The 26,714-nt window shown below is 43.2% G+C and overlaps 1 protein-coding gene, 2 non-coding genes and 1 pseudogene across 4 annotated transcripts in view; 1 reads left to right on the top strand and 3 right to left on the bottom strand.

Moving 5' to 3' along the window:
• Nucleotides 1-26,714, top strand: part of LOC129249817 (TBC1 domain family member 10B-like) — a 151,991-nt gene that overhangs the window by 21,981 nt on the left and 103,296 nt on the right. For both annotated transcript variants that reach the window (XM_054889478.1, XM_054889475.1), the window contains exons 2-3: nucleotides 11,626-11,806; nucleotides 11,868-12,029. In XM_054889478.1, coding sequence (XP_054745453.1) covers nucleotides 11,952-12,029 — 78 coding nt within the window. In that variant the 5' untranslated portion in view covers nucleotides 11,626-11,806; nucleotides 11,868-11,951. The remainder of the gene's footprint in view (nucleotides 1-11,625; nucleotides 11,807-11,867; nucleotides 12,030-26,714) is intronic.
• Nucleotides 16,183-16,308, bottom strand: LOC129251023 (U2 spliceosomal RNA; annotated as a pseudogene).
• LOC129250906 (U2 spliceosomal RNA) lies at nucleotides 19,008-19,203 on the bottom strand. Its single transcript, XR_008582842.1, has one exon. It is a non-coding gene; the product is annotated as a U2 spliceosomal RNA (small nuclear RNA).
• LOC129250925 (U2 spliceosomal RNA) lies at nucleotides 19,438-19,633 on the bottom strand. Its single transcript, XR_008582856.1, has one exon. It is a non-coding gene; the product is annotated as a U2 spliceosomal RNA (small nuclear RNA).

Below are 26,714 nucleotides of genomic sequence, written 5' to 3'. Positions count from 1 at the left end.
GGAATGCTGCTGGAGTGATAGTCCTTGGCCGGATATAAATCCGTGTCGTTCCGGTAACTTAGAACCGACTGTCGTGGAATCGAACGTACACCAGCGCTTTGAATTGATCTGCTTCCCACATTGCAAAGAAGCTAGTTGTTGTTGTTGTTTTAATAGTAATAGTAGCCCTGTCAGTGTAAGGCATATCACCAGTCGTCTTCGTCGAGCTCATCTAGGGGTAGGCCCAGGAAACATGCTGTTTCGACAGGTTGGGTCCAGAGGGAGAGGGGTGTTAGATGAGTCGGTTTTAGGGGGCATGTGAAGAGGTGGTTAGTGTCGTGCGGGGTACCTTCACATGCCGGACATGTGTTTGGTATGTCGGGGTCGATTCTGGATATGTAGGAGTTTAACCTGCTACAGTATCCAGAACGTAGTTGTGCCAGTGTTACACGAGTCTCACGGGGAAGCTGAAGCTCTTCGTCTGCAACAGGTGGTGGTTGGACTCCGATTACGGCATTCACAGAACGGGAGTTCATGAAGGTGGTAACGGTCTCCCGGTGGATGTCGTTTATTGACTGTCTAAATACTGTCCGGTCCAGTAGGTTGCGGTCAGTTTTGTCCTGGATTTCGTCAGCGTAGTCTAAGAGGTGTCTCCTGACGTGCCTAGGAGGCGGCTCAGGCTCAAGCAGGTATCTGCAGGGGTGAAACCTGCGGTAACATCCCAGCAGGAACTGCTTGCTGAGCAGTTTGTTGTGCTCCGCTACTGGGAGCATATGTGCCTCGTTATGTAGATGTTGAATGGGAGACATCAGGAGGCACCCAGTCGCTGTCCGAATGGCGGTATTTTGACATGTCTGTAGCTTTGTCCACTGCGAATCACCAGTTCCAGGCGACCAGACAGGCGCAGCATAGTTTAGAACCGGCCGGCCAATTGCCTTAAATGTCGAAAGCAACAGTTTTTGTCTTTGCCCCAAGTGCTGCCGGCCAGCAATTTGAGGACCTTGTTGCGATTTTGGACTTTAGTGGCAATTGCGGTTTTTTGCGCAGAGAAGGAGAGCAAGCTGTCAAAGGTTACACCCAAAATTTTGGGGTTGTTTACCGTCGGATTTGGTGTGTCGTCGACGTTTACCTTAAGGGACAGCTTGACCTCCTTTGTCCAGGTGGTGAAGAGGGTCGCCGTGGACTTGGCGGGGGGAAGTTGAAGATTCATCGCAGTGGAAAAGCGAGAAAGGTCGGTGGTGGTGCTGTGCAGTCGTCGGAATCCGTGGTGATGTGGGGCTGTGGCCAGGTGTGTCGTGTAGAGTGGGAGTAGGAGGGCTTCAAGTGTCTTCAGTACTGGGGAAATGAGAGTTATCGGCCGATAAGACTCCCCTTGGTGGGCGGGTTTCCCAGGTTTCAGTAGTGGGACCACTCTCCCTGCTTTCCACTTGTCAGGGATGATAAGAGTGGCCAGGGACAAATTGAAGACCCTTGTGAGGAATCCGACTCCCAGGGGTCCCAGATGCTTCAGCATCAGCGCGTTTAATCCGTCAGGGCCAATGGCTTTCGATGATTTCGACTTGTTGATGGCTCCCCTGAACCTCATCACCGGAGAAAGTAAGTGGCGCACTGTCGTTCGTCAGTTTGTGCAGCCTTCTGCTAACACGACGTTTGGTTCTGTCGCCCGGAGGATGCAGTGTAAAAAGTCGGCTAAAATAGCTCGCGCATCTCTTCGGGTTCGCTTACTCACACCAGTGGTGCAATTGCAGGCCTTCAGGTGCTCAACCCATTTGGTCCGCTTATGTTGATTTACCAGTTGGCGGATCTCCAAATTGAGATCCCCGGGATCGGCCTGCTGTAGGTGGTCACGCTCGTTTGCTAAACTGGCTGCTTCGGCTGGGAAATGAGGACGAATGTCCTTATAACTTCCAGCTGGAATGAAGCGAGCCGCAGCAGCTGTGAGCACCTTGCGGAATGCGCGTTCGCCTACGCGCACATCAGTGGGGATGGGAAGAGCGGCGAAGGTGTCCTCGGTGAATTCCATGAAGCCGGCCCAATTAGCTTGTTTAAAGTTAAAATAGGACCCGTGATTCGCCGAAACGAAGTCGGCAGGTGTCTCAATCGAGACGATAATGGGCAAGTGGTCTAATGCAAGCGATAGCATAGGTCGGGCGGGTTTATCAGACCCGTGCTAGCTATTGTTAGGTCAGGCGAGCTGCTGCAATTGCCCACTACTACCCTGGTGGGGGCGTCGTCGTTCACAGTGCTGAATGTCGAATCGTCTATCTGCTCTGCCAGTTGCTGTCCTCTGATGAGCGCACCAATTTCAGGGAGAAATCCTGCCGGGCAGCAGGTGACAGGGGGTATATAAATATTGTATATTTCGAGCTCGGCATTACCTGACCGGACAGCTATACCTTGACATTCTAAAGTGCTTTCCCTGCGATCGATGCCTTCATCGATGAGACGATACTGCACTGAATAGTGGACTATGAACGCTAGGCCACTACCGTTGTCTCGCTCGCGGTCCTTTCTATGCACATTGTAGCCGTCCCTGGTAATCAGGGGGGAGCTAGCGTGCAGTTTTGTCTCCTGGACCGCAGTTATCTTAATTCCAAACCGGGTCATGAAGTCGATTATTTCGTCAATCTTGCTCGTGAGTCTGTTGCTGTTCAGTTGCAATAGCTTGAAGCTTCGCGGGAGTATTGTCGTAACTCGGGGGGTGAGGGATGCGCGATGTTGTCTGCGTTGGTCCTGCTGTGCGTTCCGCAAAATTGGTTGTGGCCTGATGTTGACTGGTGGCCGCGCCACTGGGGGTGGTTGCGGGTGCAGATCTCTGCAGCAGGGGGCAACGTAGGCAGTTGTCCACTCACGGGTGGTGTGCAGGCCGGAGCATCTCCGAAAATGGCACCAGCCACTCCAAGAATTGCATTGGACAGTTGTCAAGTTCCGAGGAACTACGGTTTGACCCACTGAGCAGACTGTGCGGGGGACCAGGAGCTGCTGGTTTGTCCCCGCACTGGGGTAGGAGCAGGAGGGTTGTGGGTCAGTGAGGGAGTTGTGTTGCTCGTGGGGGCTCCTTACCGTTGAGGTGTTGTTGGTGGCGGCAGTGTGATGTGCCGGCAGTGAGGGCAGTGTCGCCGTTGAGGCAGGGGGCGCCTGATGGCGGGAGCAACACGTGGCCACATACCTTGTGGACCACTCCCTGTGTGTCTTAAGGCCTGAGCAGGTCTTAAGATGGCACCACCCGTTGCACTAATTACACCTAACCAAGGTGGAGTTCGGGTGGATCCGTTTGTGGCAGATGCAGCACTAGAATACTTCAGGTCCGGGGTTGGGTTCGACGCCAGCCCGGAAGAGAAGTATTTGGAGCAAACTGGCTGCAATGAGTTGCTCCTGTGACGAAAGATTTGGGGTAAAATACGGTACACTAGACAGGGCTAGTATACTGGGGCGGCAGCCCTTGGTCGGGAAAGACCCGAGTCATTCCGGTAACGTAGAAGCGGCTGCCATGGGAATGGCAGTGATACGTTGTGGAAGCCTAGTGATACGTACTGATGTAGAAAAAAGTTTGTGTTACCTGTGCTACTATATATTCAAATATTATTTTTAGGTTTCCAGTTGTCAATCCAGGTACAAAAACTTAGAAGGTAGAAAAACAAGTTCTATTTCTTAAATGTTGACTAGTTTGACAGGCAAAGTTGTGCTTACAGGGATAAAACTACTTTCTTCAAAATGTCTGGAAAATGTTACAGTTGGGAAGGGTTAACAGCAAAGGTACATAATCCATAATATAAAAATAAGTCGGGTTTTCCATCCTGACGTTATAACTCCAGAACGCACGAACTGATTTCCACGGTTTTGCATTCGTTGGAATGGTCTCGGGCTCCGTGAGGTTCATAGCATGTACTCAGCTCAGTTAATTTCATGTGACATTTATTATGCGCAGGTTCTTTCAAACGCTATTGTGTTCACTGTGAAATTGTGAAATTGAGGATAAAGTTATTTGTTTCCTAACAGTTCAATTGGAAACCATCAAATCAATCACGCGTATTATGCAACTATTTATTCAACTTCAACAGCAGGCATTTGTCCTTATGGGTTGAGCAGCTGAAGACCTGTAACCTCTGGGGTGAGTAAGCTCTGGTCCACCGTTAGATCCCTGTCGAAGCCGACGAAGCGCAACGACAAGGTGGCTATCACCTTCAACGGTTGCACTTCGTCGGACCCGAAGAGATGCGCGAGCTATTTTAGCCGGCTCTTCATACTGCATCCTCCGGTCGACAGAACCAAACGTTGTGCTACCAGAAGGCTGCACAAACTGACGAACGACAGTGCGCCACTTACTTTCTCCGGTGATGAGGTTCAGGGGGCCATCAACAAATCGAAATCATCAAAATCCATTGGCCCTGACGGACTAAACGCGCTGATGCTGAAGCATCTGGGACCCCTGGGAGTAGGATTCCTCACAAGGGTCTTCAATCTGTCCCTGGCCACTCTCATCATCCCTGACAAGTGAAAAGCAGGGAGAGTGGTCCCACTACTGAAACCTGGGAAACCCGCCAACCAAGGGGAGTCTTATCGGCCGATAACTCTCCTTTCCCCAGTAGTGAAGACACTTAAAGCCCTCCTACTCCCACTCTTCACGAACCACCTGGCCCCAGCTCCACATCAGCACGGATCCCGACGAGTGCATAGCACCACCACTGCACTCACCGCCATAAACGGCCAGATAAACAGCGGGCTTAACCAAAACCGCCCCTACGAAAGGACTGTCTTAGTAGCGTTGGACCTGAAGAAGGCTTTCGATACAGTCAGCCATTCCACGCTACTAGATGATATTTATCAGTCAACACTCCCGCCAGGGCTGAAGAGGTGGTCCGCAAACTACCTGAGCTGTCGGCACTCGTCAGTGATTTTTCGAGATCAAACATCAAAGCAGAGGAAGACTAAGCAAGGTGTTCCGCAGGGTGGTGCCCTTTGTCCCTTGCTTTTCAACTTCTACATCTCGAAACTCCCCCAAACACCAGAGGGAGTCTCCCTGGCCTCATAAACTGACGACTAGAGAATAATGGCGACGGTAATGACATCGATGGCTTGTGCTCCAAAGTGAGCAACTATCTCACCGACTTTTCTCGCTTTTTCATTGGGAGGAATCTCCAACTTTCCCCCCTAAATCCACGGCGACCCTCTTTACCACCTGGAAAAAGGAGGTCAAACTGCCCCTCAAGGTAAAAGTCGATGACAACTATTCCGACGGTAAACAATCCCAAAATTTTGAGTGTAATCTTCGACAGTTCTCGTTCTCTGCGCACATAACCGCAATTGCCACTTAAGTCCAAAATCGCAACTAGGTCCTCAAATCGCTTGCCGGCAACACTTGGGGCAAAGAATTGTTGCTATCGACATTTAAGGTAATTGGTCGGCCGGTTCTAAACTATACTGCGCCTGTCTGGCGCATAATAAGAGCTGTTGCCGGGTTACCTTCTGATGTCCCAAATACAACACCTACATGACGAGGCCCATATGCTACCTGTTAAGTAGCAAAACAAACGGCTCAGGAAGCAGTTCCTGTTAGGTTCATCAGGAGACATCTTTTAAACTACGCCGACGAGACCCAGGACAAAACTAACAGACATGAGCGCAGCTTTGCTTTCGTTGCAGACATAGACAGGTAGGCCTCCATCTGTTTTCCACAACAAAGTTCATCGCTTTTTGAATAGCATACACCTCCCCTTCAAATACAGATGCCTACATTCCAAGAGTAAGATGTAGTATTGTCTCACTTGGTTTCACGTAGAAACCAGAGCCGGAACCGTGCTCGGTCCTTTAGCCATCCGTGAAAGTGCGAGAACAGTGTTTGCCGGGCCCATTTTCAGAGGTTGACCACAACTGAGCCTCTGGCAGGACTACACGGTATCTCTTGTCAAGTGCGACTCTTGATGGCATGGAGTCAAGTCCATGCCTGCCTACTATGTTGTCCAATGCCGGACAGGGGCGGTACCAATTCCCATTGCGTTTCAGCCTGCAGATGAGCTTCAAGACCTCTCCTTGTATGAAAATAACAAATGGTGGTAGACTAACGAGAGCATCTAATGCCTTGCCTAAAGTAATCGAAAAAGCTCCGGTACAACAGATGGCCGCAGTGCGGTGTAGTCTCGATAAGGTCATCCTGACTTCCACGAGAAAAAGTCTACTCATCCAGACTACTGATGCATGAGTGATAATAGGTCTTTTCGTGGCCGGGTAGATCCAAAGACATCCAAAGCACTGACAGCTTTCAACGTGTGACTTCCAAAGAAGTTTAATGTCGAGGATTATTCCAAGATATTTGATTTGTTTGGATAGCTGAATTGTGACTCCTTTTAGCTTAGGCAGAACGAGTCCATGAATCTTCCTCCTTCTGTCAAAGAGGGCAACACCAGTCTTGATAGGGTTTGCCGATAGCCCATTCACACAGCACCAAGTGTCAATCATATCCAGAGTTTTCTGCACTTTTCTACAGATGTTCATAAGCGAAAGGCCGTACAGGCAAAGTCGTCCACTTATGCGTGTGTGTAGACTCCAGCATCATTTAAGGTGGTGAGTAGAGGATCGATTAACATGCACCAGACCAATGGAAACAGCACACCGCCTTGGGGGCAGCCTCTATTAGCCCCGGATGACACCAGCAGATCTTCCTCTGCTCGCACCGTGATGATTCTTTGGGCGTGGCACTAGCACCCTATCTACGCCGTTCCTACTAGCAGAGCTGCACTTACCATCAAAAGTGGCATTATCAAACTCCCCCTCTATGTCCGAAAAGATGCCCATTGCGTAGTCCCTCCTGTTGATGGCGAGCTCTACCCTAGCAACATTTTCTTGCTGACTCGCAGGATTTTTCACTTTTATAGGTATGCTGAAATGGATATATGCCATCTGGTCCGGGCTACTTGTAGCCGCCAAAAGATTTGATGGCAAATCGGATGTCGGCCTCATTCGCCACAGATCTGGCAACGTACCAGTCATGCCGAGAGGGCGTAGCAGCTCTGAAAACAGCCCCTTTTAATAAGGGCTGTTGCCGGCTGATGTTTATCTGGCTACCTGGAAGTGAGTGCCTACCTTTGCTTCTCCGATGGCTCCCCATCGCAAAGATTTCCTAATCGACCCCAGCTTTGCGGTTGGATCCATTTTCAGGATCCTAACCAATTTCGCCGTGTCACTCAGAGCCTGAATACCACTGCAGAATTCCTTATAAGACTCTCTTTTCGTTTACCGAATAAGCCTGTTGCAGTTTTTTCTGAACATTACGGTATCGCTGCCAGTGCTCAGCAAGATTAGTTTTAAGGGCCCGATTTAAAAGTTTTCTCGACTCACACCTCAACATCTGGAGCTCTCGATTCCACCAAGGAACAGGAGTACGGTCAAGGAGAGGTCGAATTGGACACGCTGACTCAAAACATTCTGCTGAGGCAGTGTTGAGTTTCCCAAATGCCGCTTCAATGCCCTGTTCTTTCCGAAGTCTTGGTGGCGCCACGTCCAGGTCCCGCAGAAATGAATTTGGAAGTTTTGTTTTCTTAAATATCGAAAATGGTATTTTTGACGAATATGTTAAAACTTTGTTCTTGTGTATAAATCGTGTTAAGTATCAGGTGCAGTGTTGCCAGAACCAATCGCAGCAGCGTACTAAAGCGATGATCAAAAAAGTAATAGATTGCTGTACTCCGTAATAGGGTGTACTCTAGCGGATAAAGTTGAAATTTTTACATGCGCAATAAGTGGCGGCTCATAGAGTTCTATCAGGCGCTTAGGTTTAAATACGTATTCGTCATTCACAGTTAAACTTAATCAAAATATGTAATGAAAGCAAAACAAATTATTTAAAGCGAATTTTTAGAGTATCATATATTTTTTAATAACCGTTGAAAATACATAAATATATGTATAAATAAATACATATTTATATATATATATATATTTTATATATTATTTTGAGATCGAATTTTTTGATTAGATAGTTTTCCTACGTGAGTAAGTTATTCGTAAAGTGGCTTTCTTTTAAGCAATGAAGCACTTGGTTTCCATGAATAACAATTACCATCATGTGTCTCATCGTGCAAAAGTTGTTTCGCATGCAATATACTATCAATTGTTTTTATTTGTAGTCTATTTCTTTGTTTCGTTTTTAACAATGTTAATTGAGAAAATATTCGTTCGGCGGCTGCAGAAGAGTGCGGTAAAGATATAAGAGCATTCACTAAACCAGAAAGATTCAGAAAAAGTGTCTGATCCATGAAGTTTTTACAAACAATAACTTTTGTCCAAAAGTCAACGAAGTTATCATTCGCCCACTGTTTGCATTCAGTCGTATCAGGCAATAGACGCCATTCAGCGTCTAATTTCTCGACATCTTCAACTAAATGAGGAAATAATTTCATGCTACCAACAGCTATGCTTTGTATTTCACCGTTCAAAGCCTCTTTAGGATCGAAGTAACTAACAAATGTCGTAACAAATAGCGTAATAAACTGAGAACAAATGATCAGGTGTATCTGTTTATAAACTATTGACTGTACGAATAAATTGTGTGATCAGTGTACATCCGTATGTACTAAATCTAGCAAATTCTTTGGTCTGCTTTCATCTGTATTTGGGAACGGTTGTGTATGAATTTTGGATACCATACATGTCCTGCATACCGACTTTCCCGAGAAATTTACCTTCTCAATTCCATGCACTAAAGATTTGTGTGAAAGTTCGTTCAAGCTGGTATAATTCAGGTGCCCGTACCTGTTATGCCACATGATAGCATTACTTTGCATGGTACCAAAACAACTGCTGCGTTTATCTTCAAACATAAATTGTTGTGACTTTTTTTGTTGTAAAATATCATCACCGTTCTCTTTTACCGTCGCATACTTTTTGTTGAAGCTTACTGCGCAACCCATTTCGACTGCACGACCGGAACATATAAAACATCGTTCAAAGTCAAAGCACACAACCCCGTATATACAGGGTGAATGATATGAAGTGTTGCCTATTCAAAACACCATAACTTCTTTGTGTGAAATTAGTTTTTATTGATTCCAAAGACAAAATTGTTCAAAAATTATTACAATTTTAACATATATTCACTTTAGTTCGATATGACCACCTTTTGCCTTGACTATAGACTTACGGTCAAAAAATGAGTTGCATGCTGCACGAATGTGATCTTGAGGTATTTTGGCCCATTCTCGTATAATCGCGATTTTCAGAGCATCCATACTGCCATATTTTTTAGTCTTCACGTTACTCTCCAAAATGGACCAGATGGAATAGTCCATCGGATTTGCGTCTGGCGAATTCGAAAGCCATTGTGTGGACGAAATGAAGTGTGGGACATTATTTTTTAACCATTCTTGGTTCACACGAGCTTTATGAGACGGTGCCGAGTCCGGTTGGAACGTCCATGGTCTAAAGCTCTAAGTCCATGGCTCTAAAGCAGCTTCTAAAACATTTTCCCGATAATAAGTCGCATTCACTTTGACACCAGGCTCGATAAAAATGATTGGAGAGCGTCCATCAGCGGTCACTGCGGACCAAACCATTACTTGCGATGGGAAATTGCTTCAAGTGGCCATACGTAGGCTCAAATTCTCGTATGAGCGTTCGGTCAAGAAAACACGATCGTTTTGAGTGTTTATGAACTGCTCAAATGGGAAAGTTTTTTCATCAGAAAACACAATGTTAGGAAATTCACCACTTTCGTGCAAGCGCAACAACTCCTTTGCTCTTTCGCACCGAACTTTTTTTTGCTGGGGGGAAAGATCGTGTGCTGTTTGGAACTTGTAAGCCTTGACCTTGAGCTCATTTTTCAATATGCGTCGAATGCTGTCTTGCGATGTTTTCAGTTCTTTGGCCATTTTTCTTCCACTTCGACGTGGATTTCGTTCAAGTCGAGTTTTCACTTTCCGAACCTTTTCTGGCGTTGTTGCGGTTTTTTTAGGTCCACCTCCATAGCGTTTTGCAATCCTACCAGTATCATTGTAACGTTTTATAGTGCGATTCACAAACATTTTATTCACTTTGAGGTGACTGAGCTCACGAACAAGGGCTGGTTGAGATTTTCCAGCCAAATATAACGCTATCACACTATTACATTTGAATTCCATCACAGAAAAAAAATTCAACAAAACTGAGACGCAAATGCTTTTGGTGGCTTATAAACAATATATTGAACTGTCATTAGAACAATTTTGACGTTGATGTCATGAGCTATTTTACAGATACAAGCAGTGTGAAATTGGTAACACTTCATATCGTTCACCCTGTATATTCACGCTGACTTTGCCTTCTGCATGAATGATATTGTCATAGGCCAATGCAATCACCTCAGTATGTTGTTCGAAGTTGGTATGTTGTTCAACTGTTAGCAAGTTGTCTCTCGTCTCCATTGCTATGACGAAATTTTCGAATTCCTTTTGAAGACTTAACAACAGGATGATCAAAAAGCATAATGCCCACCTTGCTCTCCATGACTGTTGAAAATACATTCAAACATGCCGCCATTTTCTTATTTTTCTGTTGTTGTTCTAGCAGCATAAACGTTCCATATACATGCACTGGGAGCGTTCCTGAAGTGACAGTCCTTGGCCGGATATAAATCCGGGTCGTTCCGGTAAGGTAGAATCGACTGTCGCGTGAACGTGAATAAGCCATGTGTAGTGCGCTGATCTTTACCCATCGTCTATCGTCAATGGAACAGCTCTGTGCAGCAAGGTTTCTCCGAGCGTACCTCGCGCCTCAAAATGCGATCCTTCTTCTAGAAGTTGACTGTAACGGACTCTCGAGCAAGATTGACCGTCTTATCGATACATATATCGACGGCAGGGAAAACGTCTTAGAATATCAAAGAATAGATGTACGGACAGGCGATGTTCCCTGCTGCCCGGCTGGATATCACCCTGAGATTGGTGCGCTTATCAGAGGTGAAAATCGATTGGTAGTTGGTGACTTCAACGCGCGTCACTATTTTTGGCATTCAAAACAGGAAAACTGTTATATCAGAAAATGTTATCGCATCAAAGATTTGTCGGCTAGCATGTAGATGTACTGATTGCGGAAACAAAGTAGTCCGTTCATTTCATTTATACGAATCTTAATTTCATCATCGATTCGAAAATTATAATAGAAATGTCACTCCAAGCATCGCAATATATTTTAAATTAAACAAAAGTTTATAAACATTATTGACTTAAAAAATACATTTTAATTCCCACAGTAATGCTAACAGTTTTTCAGTAGTCCATATTGAGGTGCTCAGAAATTTATAACTTGGCTTTGACTTTTAAACTTGATACATTATTTCTTTAGTTTAGTACAGTTAAACATTCCATAACGTTTCCTCTTTTCTCAGTGTTTGTGCAAAATAAAGTTGTTTTTTTTTATATCTAGTATTCCGAAGTTTCAGTAGGAGACGAAGAACCATTTGTTACCCATGAAAGCACGTTTAATTATGGAGTTGAAATTAAAGTACAGCGCCGAACACCAAGGTGGCCCTCATACTCTCTGTTTAGGAGCATAGGTCAATGCTCAGTGCTTCTCTCAACCTAGTAATTGTTACTGTAATATAGGAGTTTCTAAAGAATGTGTTAAACTGATATACCGTTTCCAAATTACAATATTAACAAATATATATATTTTTAGGTAACACTGCATTAAGTTTAATCAATGCGTTTGTAACTGCACAGAGAAGGATATACATTCTAAAAATCAATCCCGGTCTTAATAAAACAAAATAGAAAGTTGCAGTTGATAACCATTTGTAAATCCAAATCATACTCTTATAGAGAAAGAAGCACAATCAAACTTTCGTTTTGTTATTAAGGTAAGAATTGTTTGAAAAAATTATTCACAAGGATTATTTCTACGGAATCTTTTTACGTTAGGCGGTTATGTAGCTACATCAAAAGGGAATTATCCTTCACTCCTGAAAGTGGGACGCCACACAATCTGTACTAATAATACGCGGTATGCAAACAACGGCTTCACTCACGTCAGTACAACCAAATATTTTGAAAGCGATGCAGCCACAACCCGCACAAAACATGGTAAGATTAGAATTAAAAGTATACGTATAACTGTCGAACATTCGAAATATACTATTTATTGATTGATTGGCTATTTCCTAAATTGTGGTTTCCTTATTATATCTCATTTAGTATGAAATAAATATATTAGCAATCCCTAGTAATTTTAATTTCCGTTTAATTGTAAACATCATAAAATAATCATCAGATAACACAAAATGAGAAAAGGACAATGTGGTTTTTGTAGTTTCGGTTAACACATCGGCATGGGGCTATTTTTCCTTAAATTTTCATAGAAATCGGGGTAATTTAGCAATGTAAAAATGTTTATACACACATATATGTAAAAAACTGCGATAATTATTTTTGTAACTATTATATTATATAGAAAGTTTCAGAAGTTGTACATAAGAAGTTTATGTATAGTTGAGTCCATTTCAACATCTATATCTGTTTCATCGCTATACGTACATATGGCATTATCATTATTCTTATTCTTTTACGTGTACATACTACCTTATCATTACTCATATACTTTTGCTTGTTGTTCGCCGCTCGTTCACTTACGCTGTACGAGATTTTCTGGATTGTAGAATTTTTATCTAAATAATTGATTGTATTAATAAATAAGTTTTTCAACGAGTTTAATTGTGAAACTTAAGTGCTTTATTAAACAGCGAAACCGCCGCAACTTATTTTTGGTTCTTCGCGCAAGATCTGTAATAATTTAAGGCCATATAGTCTACACCGCATTATTTAAAACAACAATTTTACAGTACCCGCAAAATGTCCGCATTCGTAAAAACACGTGATTCCGCGCTAAATGCTATAAAAAGGTACATGATCGAGAGCAACGGCGAAGCATTTGTTTGAGATTTGGATAATGTCGAAAGTTATCTGCAGTTATTAAATGAACAGTGGGTACGATTTAACACAGCCCAAGATGAAGTCGAGCTTTCTTGTGGTGTAGATAACATCGCGGTCGAAAAGAACGCGCGCATCCAGGCAAAGACCTGGTACGCTACAGCGCTATTACAATTCAGGCGCGTACAGAATTGTAGAGCCGAATCAATTGCGAATTCCCAAACACACATGCCACTGTGTCTGCATCAATAAAACTCTCTAAAATGGTACTTCCATCCTTCGCAGGCAAATACACCGAGTGGGTCGTTTTCTACGACGCCTTTTGTACTGTCGTAGATTCTAATTCTTCATTGCCAGGTGATCAAAAGCTACACTATTGACGTAGCTGCTTAAAGGGTGATGCTCTTAGCATTATCAGCGGTTTCTAAATTTGCGATACCAACTATGCGAGTTATTGTCGAAGCGCTCTTTCGGGAAAGTGCAGATATACGTAAGGACGAGTGGCATTGCTGACCCTATTGAGAACGTGTTAGATGCATTCCAACAACACCTAAGGGAGCTTAGGGCTTTGAGGCGACCAGTAGATTTTTGGGACGATTGGTTAGTCCATGAAATTGTAACCAGACTCTCGAGGATCGTTCGTCTTTCTTGGAAATAAGGTGTCGCTCATTAGCGATAGGAAAGCCGATGAAGCCAGTCATCGATAGGAAAGCCGAACAATCAAAAATTAGTCGGAAAATCAGCAAAAGTTTTTCATGCCACCGAGAATCAATCATATTGAACGCAAATCGCAAAATCTATTCTTGTGAAAAATTCCATAGCTTAGATTCAAATGCTAGATTAAAATTTGTCAAAGATTCCAAGACGTGCTTAAACTGTCTAAGTACCGGGCATTTTAAGGAACGCTGCAATAGCGCATCTTCCTGCCGAATATGTACGTGAATGAATACATGAAGAAGGTACGTGATTCTGCTGATCGATGGCAGAATGCTCGCTTATTATTCGATTCAGGTTCTCACGCCCATTCATAATTGAGGCATGCGTACAACGTCTAGGACTAGCTCGCAAATCTTCGTCCTTATTTGTAACGGGAATTGGTGCTTCTCTTCATTACTGCTTTCTTCGCGACATTCGAGTGAATGCTACACCATCAACGCATTAATTCTACAAAAGACTTCGGGCGATTTGCAGAGTTTAATCGTTCCTGAATGGTCTTACATCAAGGGACTGTTCTTAGCTGGCCAACACTTCATGGAACCCGGCCGTGTAGCCATCTTAGTGGGCATGGACTATATGGATCGACTCATTTTAACTGAGCTGCGTAAAGACCCACCAGGTGCGCCAATAATACAGAAAACAGTCTTTGGCTGGAGGTTGTGTGGAAACGTAGACAAATCCGTTCCACCCGCAAACCATATACAATCGTTACACTGTGATATACATTTAGATAGAACATTGGCTAGATTGTGGGAACTTGAAAAAGCGCCGCTAACTCGATATTACCCACGACAAACGGGTAAAGCAGGGAGGGTAGATTCGCCCGTGATCAGGATCTGTCGACACGCTATATCGAATTCATGCAGGAATTAATTGAAATGGGTCATATGGAGGTCGCGACAGAAACGAATATGCCTATTATATGCCACACTATGCTGTTGTAAAGGAGTCTAGCGTCACGACAAAATTGTGACTTGTGTCTGCCAAAACCACAATGGGGAGTTCCCTCAACGATACGCTTTATGTTGATCCTCAAGTACAAGAAGACTTGTACTCAATACTTTTGCGCTTTAGAATACACAAATGCCCAGTAACTGCAGACATTGCAAAAATGTATCGGCAAGTCTGTGTTTCGGCTAAACATACCGACTTACATCGAATTGTTTGGCGCTCTAACACATCTCTACCCATAACGGATTACCGCATGCTACGCGAAAGTTGAAGTTGGAGTTGCGTCCGCTTAGCATTTGGCTGTCAAATCGATGCAACAAACTAGAAAGCAGTCAACGTATCCTTAAGGACCTTTACATGGACGATCTTCTCACTGGTGCGTCTAGCAAGTCAGAACTTAAAGCATTGCAGCGAAATGTGTCCGATATTCTACTGGAAGGTGGGTTCGAGTTAAGAAAGTGGGCTCGAATTGTAGATGGCAACAATGTACATGCTCTGAGACTAATTTGGTATATGGAAGAGGACTATTTTACATATTCCATTTCTCAGAGCATTTCAACCGTTGGGTCGGGGTCGGAACGGTAGGCTCATTTATTGACTTGCACGTGTTCGCCGACGCTTCCGAGCGCGCCTATGCCGCAGCCATATATGCGCGCACTGCACATAGGGATGGTCACATAACAATCGGCCTAATTTCAGCAAAGACCAAACTTGCCCCGCCAAAAACAACAACGCTACCTCGCCTCGAGTTGTGTGCTGTACATCTCGCCGCAAAATTGGTGAAGGCCGTCATGCAAAGGTGGGAGGATTTTCGCTGTACATCAGTAGCATGGACAGATTCCAAAATTACGTTGGCGTGGCAGCAAGCACATCCTAATAAATGAGAAACATTCGTCGCAAACCATGTCGCCTATATTCACGAGGTCCTACCCCTTGAGTGCTGGAACCATATACGCTCTGAAAGCAATCCTGCGGACTGCGCGTCCAATGACATACCTCCGCTTCAACTTACACATCATGAGTTATGGTGGTTCGGACCTGACTTCTTACGCGAAGATGAACGGTTCTGGAAGCAGCCCGCGCAAATAATGCATAAAACCGAAATAGGCTTACGAAAAGTTTAGGCTTGTATTGCAGCTACTGACGTTTACTGGTCGGTCATCACAAAATACTCATCCTATTCGAAATTAAGAAGAATTATTGCTTATGTATTGAGATTTATACACAATATCCGCTCTAGCTCGCTTGGTATCAATAACAAAAAAAAAATACCAGTCTAACGGTTAGACTCGATAGAAGTGAAACCTTCCGTAAAACAAACTGAGAGAGAATAAGACGAAAGCAGCATTAGGAGCGGGATAATTATAGGTTCATTATAATATTGCTATAAAGTTCATATTTTATTTTCTTCATTTTATCATTATTCATCCTCAATGTTTTCAATTTCAACAAATGTACGAGTGGCTTATGATAGATAAAATATGATACAAATGCTTTGGTTTCGATGTTGTCAAAAAAAATACCCAAACGGACCGAAGAAACAGACTTACAAATTTCTTCCATTTTCGTCTACTTGTATTCATATAAAAATTTATGTCTCTTCCCACCAAAGCTAAATGTATTAGTATATTTCTTCTTGTATTTATTCAAGGCCGAAATCCCGGCGGTACTGCAATACCGGGCCAACCCGTGGCAGAGGTGGAGCAAGCTCCTAAAACACTCCGCCCATTTGATCACTTTGATCTTAGCCATAAGGCCGAGAAGCGATAACCATACACAACCAACAAACTACCTTGTCATTACATTTTCTAATAAACCTTTTGAGAATTACACGCTCACAAAAATTAATGTACGAAATATTTATACCGATTCACTTAAACACGGCGAGCTGTTTGATTTCATGTTCGTGCCTGTGTATGTGCATTTGTGCGTTCATATCGCCACAGTGCATGACTACCAGCCTTGGCTGAGCACAGTAAGAAAATGTATTCGAGCGTATATATGTATGTATGTACGTTAGTTTTTTTTTTTTTTTTTTTTTTTACGAGGAGGAAGCATCGAAAGCCTGTACCCCGTCAGTGTAGGACTTTAACCCAAACTAAACCTCCTACTGTCCATGTACCGATCCCCTCCCGGTACAACCGTTAAGTAAATCGTCGGGAAGGCGGTTGAACTCTAGGCTCTACGTCAGTTACACTTCACATGCAGTCCGTCAAAAGTTGCATGTATATTACTTTAATCCTCCCCCAGTTTTGTTTGTTACCGAAGCAAACCACCCCAGTTGGGCCTGTCCACCCCCTCCCACCATACTTGTCACACGTCGACTTAAGAGTTCGTTTCTTTGTCACGTATCGTCTGTTTATCTGCCGCTGACCTGGGATATGTCTGCGAGCTTTAATGCATAAATTATTTGGCTAATTGCGGCCGAGATCTTATCCCACGCATACTTTGAAGACATCGTGATGTCCACTATGTTTTCTGGTACTATCGGATCATCTGATAGTGAAGCTAAATCCTCTCTGATAGTCACAAATCGCGGGCATACAAAAAATACATGTCTTGCATCTTCCTCTTCATGGCATATTCGACATAAAGGCGAATCACGTATCCTAAGGCGATGTAGATACTTCTGGTAGCAACCATGGCCTGTCAAAAATTGCGTTAGCTGGAAATTAGGCTCACCATAGCTTCTATTTAGCCATTTTTCGATTTTTTGGGATTAGTGTATAAGTCCACCTTCCCTTTGTCGCGTTTTCCCAACGCTCCTGCCATTTCAGCATGGATGTAGCCTTCTCTCTTTTTATGATCGCGGATATGTTACTGTGGTCCTGTTCTTTCTGCACGAACACTCTCGCTCTTTCTTCCGCCAATATATCTATCGGAATCATGCCTGCGATCACCATTGCCGCTTCGTCAGAGGTGGTTTTATATGCGGTTATCACCCTCAGTGCGCAAAGTCTGTACATGGCTTCGTACGGTCTTCTATATGCTTTTACCTTCAGGGATTTTGCCCATACTGGTGCTGCATATAGCAGGGTGCATGCGATGACGCTAGATAATAGCCTGCGTTTGCTGCTTCTCGGCCCACCCACATTCGGGAGCATTCTAGAGAGCGCACTGAACATTCTTGATGCTTTGTGGGTTATATATTCCGCATGTGGGCCAAAACTGAGCCGGTCGTCAATTATAACACCCAGATATTTGAGCTGACGAGACGATTTAAATTTATGTGTGCCTATGCTGAAAGAGGCTATCTCTGGTTTCTTGCGGGTACTGATGAGGACCGCTTCCGTTTTCTCCGCTGCAATGGATAAACCTACGCTATCCAGCCAATTTGTTACGGTAGCAATTGCAGTGTTTGCTTTGACTTCGATATCGCTCACCAGTTTAGCTACAATTACGAGAGCTATGCCATCCGCAAAGCCAACGATGTGTACATCTGTTGGAAATGGGAGTCGGAACACTTCATCATACATAATATTCCAAAGCGTGGGGCCTAGCACTGAGCCCTGTGGCACACCTGCTGTAATCTTATACTTTTTTATTCCACCTTCTGTGTCGTATTCTAAAACTCGATCGCTCAGATAGTTTCTGACAATATTATATATGTATGCCGGAACAGATAGCTTTTTAAGTGCCTTCAGAAGGTGCCCCCAGTCTGCTGAGTTGAAGGCGTTTTTCACATCTAAAGTCACTACTGCGCAATATTGCTTATCACCGCCTCTCCATCGTTTGCCTGCGATCGCGTCTGTAGCAATCGTGACCACCTTTTGTATTGCCGCTGTAGTAGACCTTCGCTTTCGGAAACCATACTGGTACGGGGATAGTCCCGCCTCGCATTCAGTGTACGGCTGTATTCTGTTGTTAATAAGCCGCTCTAAAAGCTTGCCCATCGTGTCAAGGAGGCATAGGGGACGGTAGGATCCTGGTATACCTGGTGGCTTCCCTGGCTTCGGGAGCAGCACTAGTCTTTGCTATGTACGTTAGTGTGTTTGTACGATTGTGCTCTGCGCTCAGCTTTGTGTCGATTTTACTGTGCGCTGCGCAGGTTAGGGTATTCTTGCAGAATTTAAAGATGATTCACACACTGTCGACCGACTGGGTACAGTTGTCACAAGTGATGATATTTATAATTTTTATATGAAAAATCAAGGCGAATCTTTTGGAGGTGGTAGCAATAACACAGCTGATTTGTTATTTTTTTCTTCCGCCGTGTACATTTGGATGTCAACATAAAATTGAATTACGAAACGTTTTACTTAGCTTAGTGTATGAATTCACCTTGGACAAAATTCAATTTTCTTCTATAATCAATTTTAATAAAAAAAAACTGTTTTCAATAAATAATCAGAAATGTCCTGCAATGCAAATTAAAAAAAAAAATCCATTTTCGTCTACTTGTATTCATATAAAAATTTATGTCTCTTCCCACCAAAGCTAAATGTATTAATATATTTCTTCTTGTATTTATTCAAGGCCGAAATCCCAGCGGTACTGCAATACCGCGCCAACCCGTGGCAGAGGTGGAGAGCAAGCCCCTAAAACACTCCGCCCATTTCCAAAAATCAGTTTAACATTTGTTGTCCTCCGATGGAGGATCTATCAGATGTTAAGCTGATAAAAACAGATACCACACTACCTAGTCAATAGATTTTCTAATAAACCTTTTGAGAATTACACGCTCACAAAAATTAATGTACGAAATATTTATACCGATTCACTTAAACTGACTTTCAGTAGCTAAACCAAAAAACTGTTTTCAATAAATAATCAGAAATGTCCTACAATGCAAATTTCAAAAAAACAAAAAAATTCCATTTTCGTCTACTTGTATTCATATAAAAATTTATGCCTCTTCCCACCAAAGCTAAATGGATTAGTATATTTCTTCTTGTATTTATTCAAGGCCGAAATCCCGGCGGTACTGCAATACCGGACCAACCCGTGGCAGAGGTGGAGAGCAAGTCCCTAAAACACTCCGCCCATTTCCAAAAATCCGTTTAACATTTGTTGTCCTCCGATGGAGGATCTATCAGATGTTAAGCTGAAAAGAACAGATACCACACTACCTAGTCAATAGATTTTCTAATAAACCTTTTGAGAATTACACGCTCACAAAAATTATTTATATCAACATATAATATTTATATCAACATATAATATAACGCTTCGTAACTAAATAACTTTCAGGCCAGCGACGACAGCATGGCGCGGTAGCCGAGCGACTAGCAATGTGAGCTTCCAATCCAAAATCCTTGGTTTGAATCACAAGAAAAAATAAAAGTTATTTTTATTTAGTTCGTCGCTACGTTTATATTAACATATAATATAACGCTTCGTAGCCAAGAGGGTCGCTTTTTCGTTTCACTTTTCCTCAAATCACTCCCAACGATTCTAAAGGAGTTTTCACTTCAAAAAACCTGGTTTTCTAATTGTCAGAATTTTCTCGAATCAGAGCGAAGATTAATCAGGTATATACAAAGTTTCTATTTATCTAATGAAATACGTTGTTGCAGGGAAAAAAGGCCGATTAAATTGCGTAGTAGGTTGCTGCGTTTACAACCATTTCTCGATTCGTTTAGAATTCTTCGTGTTGGAAGTCGGTTGAAATCCGCAGATGTTGCAAATTATGTCAGACACCCTGTTATACTGCTAAAAAACTCTCCGCTTTCAAAACTCGTTGCTTTGGACATCACTATACGCTACATGCAGGCCCCCGTAAAATGCAAGTGATCCTTCAACGCCGCAACCTAATTCGCAATATCTATGGCAAATGTGTCAAATGTACCGCTTTAAATCGCAAGCTCGCAACGCAATCATTGAATGATCTTCCTTCGTCTCGCATAACATACGCTCGCAGCTTCGTTCGTACAGCAGTAGACTTTGCTGGGCCTTATATGTTCAAATTTACGCATGGAAGAGGAGCACAGGTGCAATGCACCTCGAGTTCGTTGGAGATCTCTCAAGTTCTTCGTTTCTAAACGCCTTTAAACGATTCATCAACCGCAGAGTTAATTGTAAAGGAATGTTTTCGGATAACGGGACGAATTTCGTTAGTGCAGAAAAGGAACTCCACTCCGCGATTGAGTGGCGTTTCAATCCACCGTCCGCACCTCACATGGGAGGATATTCGGAAACTGGAATCAAACTCATAAAATATCATCTTAAACGCTCCCTCGGAGAAACTCTTTTAAGCTATGAGGAGTTTAATACGCTCTTAACGGAGGTGGAGGCTTGTGTCAATTCCCGCGAACCATTGCGGGCAATTCCAGAACTTGAGGTCAAGGGTTTTCTGGAACCCTGACACAAAGGTGGCAGTTGGTCTCTGATATTCGTCAACACTTTTGGCGCCGTTGGAGAGACGAAAACCTCGTTAGCTTGCAACGACGTGCTAAGTGGTTTCGTCCATCACGAAATTTTCTAGAAAGGGACGTCGTCGCCGTCATTAATGAATCCTGGTACATCGTGTCGTAACGATGAAAACGGAGAATTCATTTAAACCCCAATACCTAAGCTGTGTCTTCTACCAACAAAAGGGGACGCATTTTCTGAAGAAAACTAAATGTAGTTATTAAACTTATCTAAGTTTGAAATTTCTAGTTTTGCTTAAGTTTTGTATACGAATTTATTTCCTTTGTGATTTACATTGAACATATCAAGGCGTTCAAGGGTGGCGGTATGCTGAGCCCATGTCAACATCTATATCTTTTTCATTGCTGTATGTACATATGGCATTATCATTATTCTTATAATTTTAAGTGTACAAACTGCATTATCATTACTCATATGCTTTTGCTTGTTGTTCGCCGCTCGTCCACTTACGCTGTACGAGATTTTCTGGATTGTCGAATTTTTATCTAAATAAATGATTGTATTAATAAGTAAGTTTTTCAACGAGTTTAATTGTGAAACTTAAGTGCTTTATTAAACAGCGAAACCGCCGCAACAAGCATTTTTATTAGTATGATAGTCGGTGAAACAGCTTCCTTTGTGTAACGGTACTTCACAGAATTTGCATACATATAGTTAATTAAATCAATGCGAAGTCGTCTTCAAGCGGTAATTGATGGTAATTGTGAATAAAGTAAACTTCTGTTTTTGTTGTTCTTGTAATGTCTATTTTTATTTAATAACTGTTGACGCCTAATAGTCGTAGACAAGTACAGTAATAGAATGTGTGTATAAGTTTTTTCTTTGATTTTTTATGTGTTGTTGGAATTCTCAATCAAAGCTAAAATTTTAAATTTTTCTTCACTATGCAAAGATATTCTTGAACAACTCTATATATAATATATATATATATATATATATATATATATATTTACATATTTATATATATATTAGGCGGGTCGATTTAAAAATCGCTCATTGCTCTGTGAAAATCGACCCAAATTGGGGGACATCAGAATTCGTTTTAGAGGTATGGTTCCTTCGGCAAAGTTTCATATTTTGATCCCTAGAATATGATTTTCACAGAGCAATGGGCGGTATTTTGGCTCCCCACAAATCGACCCGGCCTAATATATATATAGGAAAAAAACCTGAAGTGAGATATTCGAAGTAAACAGTTAACATGTGTCGACCTAAACGAGAGCCAAAGGAGATCGGGATGTAAATATCCTTGGAGAAAGTATTTCCGTTCAGTCCAGGAAAGCAGACTTCTCACAAAACGAGAATTCGTGTTTCCTGACGACAACGTTTTTTTTTTGTAAACGAGAATTCTCGTTTCCTGATGCGAATGTTTTAATAGTGCGTTTCACTGAAGTCGTTCTAATGGAGTTTAATATATCTACAGGGTGCGCCATCTCGAGCTTCGGTATGGAAATATTGAATAACTTTGTTATCCATTGTCAGAAGGACTTGAGAAAAAATAATTTGGAAACGTCAATTCAGTACAATTTTAACGATGAATAACTTTACACCTAAAGAACGCGCGGAAATTGTGACCATGTTTTTGGAAAATGGTCGTTCAATTGTGCTTGCTCAACGTGCATACCGTCGAAAATACCGCGGTCGTAAAGTGCCTTCTGATAACACCATACGCAATCTGACTAAAAATTTTGAAGAATCGGGGTCTGTAGCAAATAATCAACGTGTTTCAGTTCGTAAAAGACGCTCCAATGTAATGGTTGAAACTGTCAACCAGAGTGTTTTGAAAAGCCCAAATCTGCCATATCGTCACCGTGCCCAGCAGCTAAACGTAAAAGGAACCACTCTTAGAAGGATTTTAAAAGAGGATCTTCCCATCTTCCTTACAAAGTGCAAATAACTCAACGATTATTGCCCACTACATTGGAAGCGCTCAGGACCAACATTAGATCTGAAATAGAGGCAATATCACCCGAAATGCTAGCAAAAGTAATGGAAAATTCGAAAAAAAGAGCACAATATTGTGTGGCTCGTAAAGGTGGTCATTTGTTGGATATTGTGTTCTAAGTGCAGTTGAAACAGATTGTAAAGGACAAAATCAAATAAAAAACACCAACAAACATTCAATTTTGCTAGTTGCTAAAGTTATTCAATATTTTCATACCGAAGCTCGAGATGGTGCACACTGTATATTGTACATTTTGTTTTCCTTTATTCAATACGTAAGCTCAATGACCGGTTACCTACTTTTTGGCAAGTAGCACTTAAATTATAAAGCTCTTAATAACCAAGGTTGGATTTACGAAATATCATGCAGACTTATAATATAATCACAATGAATATATGAAATTTGTATAGCCATCTGCTGCTCGATGGCAGCATACAACTTGTGTTTGTGGAACAACTTCAAGACACACACTGCAAGAAAATTGATCTATTGTGCAGCACTAAGTGCTTAATTGTAATTATTTAGTATTGCGGAGAATCGAACCAGCTACTTAAGAGAGAGCATTTCTAAGTCTTCATCCTCTCGTAGGTTCGAGCCTAATGCTTCACAACTGGTGATTAAGTGTTTCATGGACTCCTCTTCATCACAACAGAACCTGCATGAACTAGTGATAGAAGTCCTAATGTATTGAAATGTTCCGTAGAGTAATCTGATACCAATTTTGTCTGATGTTAGAGCAAATTTTGTTCTGTTGGTATTAAAGTTCAGGAACTTTTTGGAGTGATCAAAGCCGTTTGTGCCGTTCCAGTATTCTTTGGCTTTTATTTGGGTTAAAATCTCCGCATGGAAAATTGTAGCATCTGTACTCAGTGTTAAAGATTTGTGTGCTCTATGTTCATTATTCCAACTTCTACTCCCTGGAGTATTTTGGATCCATCTGTATAACAGGTTTGCGAGTCATCATGTAGGCATGTTGGACTAGTGTTTCACAATTCTCTAGTTGGAAAGATAACCTTATATTCTCTTAGTAAAATGGAGTACGGGTTCCGTGTGGTCAATCGTATGGGTCATACATGCTGCATGTTCAACCCTGTTGGGGATATTGAGGCGTTCAGTAAGATCTCCTGGCTTAAATTTTTGTTTTATATGAAAGGAGAGTGCTTGCATAACAGCTTCCTCTTGTTCTGCTACGCGCAGCCGTGGTAGATTTAGAATCGCTTCCATCCCAGCAGTTAGGGTAGTTCTCATAGCCCCTGTTATGCTGAGGCACGCCAGCCTTTGTCTACACAGTTTTTATATAGTTGTAATTTTATTGGGTTTTATCCCCCATACCAATGCCCCTTTTGGTATGATAGTCCCTACCATTTGGGTGTATATCAATTCCTCATTATTTGTTGTATATCATTTTAGGGCTTAGGTCCCAGGATTTACCTGAAAGTCATTTTGTTGTCCAATGTTTTTTGTTGCCTTTTTCACTGAATTGACGTGGTCCTCCCAAGTGAGTTTTTTTATCCAGGATAATTCCTAGATACGAGTATTTAACCTCTCCCTTTAGAAGTGTCTCTATTCTATTCATTTCCTTCTTTTGTTCAACAATCCCAGTTTGTATTTAAGGCGTCTTGCCCTGTCGTGATGGCCTTTAATTATTATAGAAATGCCATCTGCATATGCTACAGGGTTCGATTGAAAACTAATGAGCCTTATTTCTTTTTAAGCAGTTTTATTAAACCTTTTGGCTTATACAACTAATATTCTTCAAAATAGGACCCTTGAACGTCAATACACCGCTGGTAGCGGTCCTTCCACTGCAGGAAACATTTTTTAAACTCATCCGCCGGAATCGCGTTCAATTCGGCTGTCACAGTTTTTTGGATCGCCTTGATGGAGTCGAAAGGCCTCCCCTTCAGCTTTCTTTTCAGGCGCGGGAACAAGAAGAAGTCCGAAGGGGACAGGTCTGGTCTGTAGGGAGGGTGGGGACGCACCGGAACCCCCATCTTGGCCAATGCAGAGATGCGGAGGAAGGCGGTGTGCGCCGGCGCATTGTTGTGATGAAGGGTCCAATTGTTGACGAGGTCGGGCCGGACGACGCGGTTTTTCAGCCGAAGGAGCACTTCTTTGTAAAATTCCGCGTTTACAGTGCTTCCTGGAGGTACAAACTCCTTGTGGACGATGCCTCGAGAGTCGAAAAAGATGATCAGCATGGTTTTGATCTTAGACGCCACTGCAAAATCCTAACACACTTTTAAAACAGCTTTCACGCGCGGAGCGGTGTTGACTACACCGTGGTTGCCAGCGAACTGGGACCGGTTTCTAGCGGAAGGGGAAGGTCCAACAATCATTTTCCCCCACCAGCAGATTCGGTCGATCGCTTGGCAGACGCTCCGCGCGGGAAGGCTCATTACTTTTTAATCAAACCCTGTATTACTTTGTACCCTTTACTGTTTGTTTGTAGTAGGTTGTCTGCCAGGATGAATCAAATAAATCCTTGGGCATCCCTTAGTGGCGGTTACACTTACGGTAATTTGCTCCAGAGAGGCTGTGGTTGTCATTCTCATAACAGCCGGTTGTACGTTACCGGAGTGACTTGGGTTTTTTCCCGACCAAGGGCTGCCGCCTCAGTAAACTAGCCCTGTCTAGTGAACAGTTCATCACCACACTTCTTAGGTCACAGGAGCAACTCCTCGCAGCAATCTTGCTCTAAATACTTCTTCTCAGGGCTGGTATCGAATCCATCCCTGGTAGTCTAATGCTGCGTATGCCATAAATGGCTCCACCTGAACTCCACCTCGGTTAGGTGCAACATGTGCAACGGAAGGAGCCCACTTATGACCTGTTCAGGCCTTAAGTCTCATAAGGAGTAGTCCACACAGTATGTGGTCACGTGTTGCTCCCGCCAGCAGGCGTCTGATGCCTCAACGGCTACTACCCCTGACAGGCCAGCACTTCCAACCGCAACCACAACTCATTCCTCCACGGAAAGAAGCCTATCGGAGCAACATAACTCCCCCAACACATCCTATCCTCTTACCTTCAGGTCCAACCCCAGTGCGGGGACAACCCAGCAGCTCTTGGTCCCCCGCAAAGTCAGAATCTCGCAACAGTCAAATGCAATTTTTGCAATGGCTGGTGTCATTTTCGGAGATGTTCCAGCCTGCGCAGCCCCTGTGAATGGACAACTAACTACGTTACCTGCTGTTGCAAAGCTCTGCACACGCAACCGCCACCCGTGGCGCGGATGCCCAGCATCATCAGGCCGCAACAACAAGAGTGGGAGTAGGAGGGCTTCAAGTGTCTTCACTACTGAGGAAAGGAGAGTTATCGGCCGATAAGATTCCCCTTGGTTGGCGGGTTTCCCAGATTTCAGTAGTGGGACCACTCTCCCTATGTTCCACTTGTTAGGGATGATGAGAGTGGCCACGGACATATTGAAGACCCTTGTGAGAAATCCTACTCCCAGGGGTCCCAGATGCTTCAGCATCAGCGCGTTTAATCCGTCAGGGCCGATGGCTTTTGATGATTTCGTTTTGTTGATGGCCCCCTGAACCTCATCACCGGAGAAAGTAAGTGGCGCACTGTCGTTCGTCAGTTTGTGCAGCCTTCTGGTAGCACAACGTTTGGTTCTGTCGACCGGAGGATGCAGTATGAAGAGCCGGCTAAAATAGCTCGCGCATCTCTTCGGGTCCGACGAAGTGCAACCGTTGAAGGTGATAGCCACCTTGTCGTTGTGCTTCATCGGGTTCGACAGGGACCTAACGGTGGACCAGAGCTTACTCACCCCAGAGGTGAAGTTACAGGTCTTCAGGTGCTCAACCCATTCGGTCCGCTTATGTTGATTTACCAGTTGCCGGATCCCCAAA

This window comes from Anastrepha obliqua, chromosome 6 (genome assembly GCF_027943255.1).
Source record: "Anastrepha obliqua isolate idAnaObli1 chromosome 6, idAnaObli1_1.0, whole genome shotgun sequence".
NCBI lineage: Eukaryota > Metazoa > Arthropoda > Insecta > Diptera > Tephritidae > Anastrepha > Anastrepha obliqua.
The sequence above is the reverse complement of the archived record's forward strand: the minus strand, read 5'-3'. Positions and strand labels throughout refer to the sequence as shown.